This window comes from Eimeria mitis, genomic scaffold (genome assembly GCF_000499745.2).
Source record: "Eimeria mitis Houghton genomic scaffold, Emh_scaff6086, whole genome shotgun sequence".
NCBI classification, from domain to species: Eukaryota; Apicomplexa; class Conoidasida; order Eucoccidiorida; family Eimeriidae; genus Eimeria; species Eimeria mitis.
This window is the reverse complement of record NW_024015661.1, coordinates 1-3134: the sequence shown is the minus strand read 5'-3', so window position 1 is coordinate 3134 and position 3134 is coordinate 1. Positions and strand designations below refer to the sequence as shown.

Below are 3134 nucleotides of genomic sequence, written 5' to 3'. Positions count from 1 at the left end.
GCTGCTCCTTCTCCTGCTGCTGCACAGCTCGATCCTCAGCTGTACTCTGCTGCTGCACCCGCTGCAGCCGGTCCAACACATCTGCTGCTGCGTTTGTTTTTTTTCGCTGCTCGGGGGCTACGGGTTGCTGCTGCTGCTGCTCCTTCTGCTGCTGCTGCTGCTGCTGCAGATGCTCCGGTAGCAGGTGCTGCAGCAGCAGCTCTAGCTGCTGCTGCTGCTCGTCCTCCTGCTGCAGCTCTGTCTGCACGAAGGCCCCCCGCGACAGCAGCCGCATGGCGCGGCAGAACTCTTTTTTGTTGTGGGGTTGGTGGTTAGAGTCTGCTGCAGCAGAGTTTGTGAATTGCTGCTGCTGCTGCAGCAGCAGTTGCTGCTCTTGCTGCTGCGTATCTATAAGAGCTGTTAGCTGCAGCAGCTGATGCTGCTGCAGCACCCTGTCTATGGTTTCGTGATGCAGCGATAGCTCAACGCGAAGCTTAGAGTTAGGTAGCTGCTGCAGGTGCTGCTGCTGCTGCTGCTCCACCTGCTGCCGCTGCTGCGCATGCATCTTTAATACTACTTCTCTCTGCTGCTGATGTATGTAGCCGAGCTGCTTCAGGTGTAGCTGCTGCTGCTGCTGCAGCAGCGCTCCCGCTTGCTTCCACATTACCTTTGGTGCTTCTCCTTGTCTGAGTGTTTCTTCTAGGTTTTTTAGCTGCAGAGATTGCTGCTGATGCTGCTGCTGCATGCGTAGCCACTGCTGCTNGTTTCTTCTAGGTTTTTTAGCTGCAGAGATTGCTGCTGATGCTGCTGCTGCATGCGTAGCCACTGCTGCTGCTGCTGCTGCTGTCGCTGCCGCTGTAGTGCTTCTGCTTGCTCTCTTTGGTTCTGCTGCCGCAGCAGCCGCTGCTGCTGCAGCTCCCGCTTCACCTGCTGCTGGTGTTCAATTAACAGCTGTCGCCGCTCCTGCTGCAGTCGCCGCTGGTGCTGCTCCTGCTGCTGCAGTTGCTGCTGCTGCTGCTGCTGCTGCTGCTGCTGCACGGTTGCAGGGGACGAGGCGCTCGCCATCGCCCCATTTGGACGCATACTGACGGCCCTTCCTAGCTGCTCCTGCAGTTGCTGCTGCATCACTTTCTGCTGCTGCAGCTGCTGCTGCTGCTGCTGCTGCACTTGCTGCAGCCGTTCGAATGTCTCCTTCATGCTTTTTGCTTGCTGCTGCACCGACAGAGTCTGGGGCGACGACGGTGGCTGCATCGGCAGCAATTGCTGCTGCTGCTGCTGCTGCTGCTGCTGCTGCTGCTGCTGCNCGACGACGGTGGCTGCATCGGCAGCAATTGCTGCTGCTGCTGCTGCTGCTGCTGCTGCTGCTGCTGCTGCGGCTCCTGCGGGACGCCGAGTTGCTGGAAATGCTGCAGTTGCTGCGGCAGCTGCATCAGCTGCATCTGGTGCAGCTGCTGCAGGTGCAGCAGCCGCTGCGCTTGCTGCTGCGGCGCCAGCGGCTCTCGCGGCTGCTGCTGCTGCTGCCGCAGCTGTTCGATCTGCTGCGAAACGTGTGCCTGCAGCGGCAAGCAACCAGGAGGAGAGCTCATCTTCTGCTGCTGCTGCTGCTGTGGCTGCTGCTGCTGCTGCTGCTGCTGCTGTTGCTGCTGCGGCTCAGGGTGTGTCGACTGCCACAGATTGCTGTGGGAGAGCTGGTGCAGCAGCAGCCGCAGCTGTGCCTGCTCGTGCCCCATAGTTTGCTGCTGTTCATGACTGGGGGTTTGCTGCTGCTGCTGCAGCTGCTGCTGCAGCTGCTGCTGCTGCTGTGAGTGGGTCTCCATCAGCTGCTCCTGTTTCAATCGCGCTGGTCGCTGCATCGGCAGCAATTGCTGCTGCTGCAGAGCTTGCTGCCGACGTGCAAGCTGCTGCTGCTGCTGCTGCGGCTGCTGCTGCTGCTGCAACTCCTGCTGGGGCCCACGTGATTGCTGCTGCTCTTCGCCTTGCTGCAGCAGCGGGCTCTGCTGCTGCACTACCTGCAAAAAGTGCCCCGGCTGCTGCTGCGGTAGCTGCAGCTGCCGCCTCCTTGGCATGGGGCTCAACAGCTGCTGTTGCAGCTGTTGCTGCTGCTGCTGCTGCTGCTGCTGCTGCAGCAGCTGCGCAGCAAGCTGGGGCGGGCGCTTTACGTGAGGCAGCAATACCCTTTGCACCGGCACTGGTTGTCCCGGCTGCAGCAGTTGCTGCTGCTGCAGCAGTTGTTGCTGCTGCTGCAACGGCTGCTGCTGCAGCAACGGTCGCTGCTGCTGCTGCAACAGTTGCTGCTGCTGCAACTGTCGCTGTTGCTGCAACGGCTGCTGCAACAGTTGTTGCTGCTGCAAGGGTTGCTGCAGTTGCTGCAACGGTTGCTGCTGCTGCTGCAGCACTAACTGATCCTTAGGCAGCAGCTGCAGGCGGTTCATCGAGGGCTGAGCACTGAGCCTTTGCTGCTGTCGCGCATGCAGTTGCTGCTGCAGTTCTTGCTTCGTCAGCTGCTGCCAGAGCTGCTGTTGAGGCGGTTGACTCTGTAATCTTTGCTGCTGCACTGTTGCTGCTGCTGCCTGCTGCGCCGAAGGTCGCTGTTGCTGCTGCTGCTGCTGCTGCTGCTGCAGCACCTGGGGCAGCTGCTGAACTTTTAGTTGTGGCTGCAGCAGATTCGTAAAGCCCTCTTGCAGCAGTGGCTGCTGAGACTGAAGGCGTTGCTGCTGCTGCTGCTGCTGCTGCTGCTGCTGCTGCTCAAGTTGTTGCTGCAGTGGCATTCGTTGCTGCGGCGGAAAAAACTGCTGTTGCTGCATATGAAGCTGCTGATTGATATTTTGCTGCAACTGTAGCTGCTGCAGCTGCTGCAGCTGCTGCAGCTGCTGCAGCGAGAGCTGCTGGCCCTGTGGCAGCTGCTGCTGCGGTGTATTTCGCTTTGTCTGCTGAATGTGCTGCTGCTGCTCGTGCTGCATGCGCAGCTGCTGCAGCAGCAGCTGCCGGTCAGCTACACTCGAACTCATGAATGCTTTTTCCCCTGCAGTTATGGAGCTGTCGCACGACTGCTGCTGCTGCTGTTGCTGCTGCTGCTGCTGCTGCCGCTGCTGCTGCTGCTGCTGCTGCTGCTGCATGGCGAGCTGCGACTCTGCAGCCCTGCGTGCAGCAAGTAA

At 60.3% G+C, this 3134-nt stretch overlaps 2 protein-coding genes across 2 annotated transcripts; both read right to left on the bottom strand.

Annotated features, from left to right (window-relative positions):
- Positions 1-687: 687 nt before the first annotated feature.
- EMH_0085840 (uncharacterized protein) lies at positions 688-1044 on the bottom strand (the record flags this gene model as incomplete). The annotated part of the gene is given in 2 exon segments (XM_038022878.1): positions 688-741; positions 745-1044. Coding segments are annotated over 2 exon segments (354 nt in total).
- Positions 1045-1172: 128 nt separating this feature from the next.
- EMH_0085830 (uncharacterized protein) lies at positions 1173-3095 on the bottom strand (the record flags this gene model as incomplete). The annotated part of the gene is given in 2 exon segments (XM_038022877.1): positions 1173-1282; positions 1286-3095. Coding segments are annotated over 2 exon segments (1920 nt in total).
- Between the last annotated feature and the right edge of the window lie 39 nt (positions 3096-3134).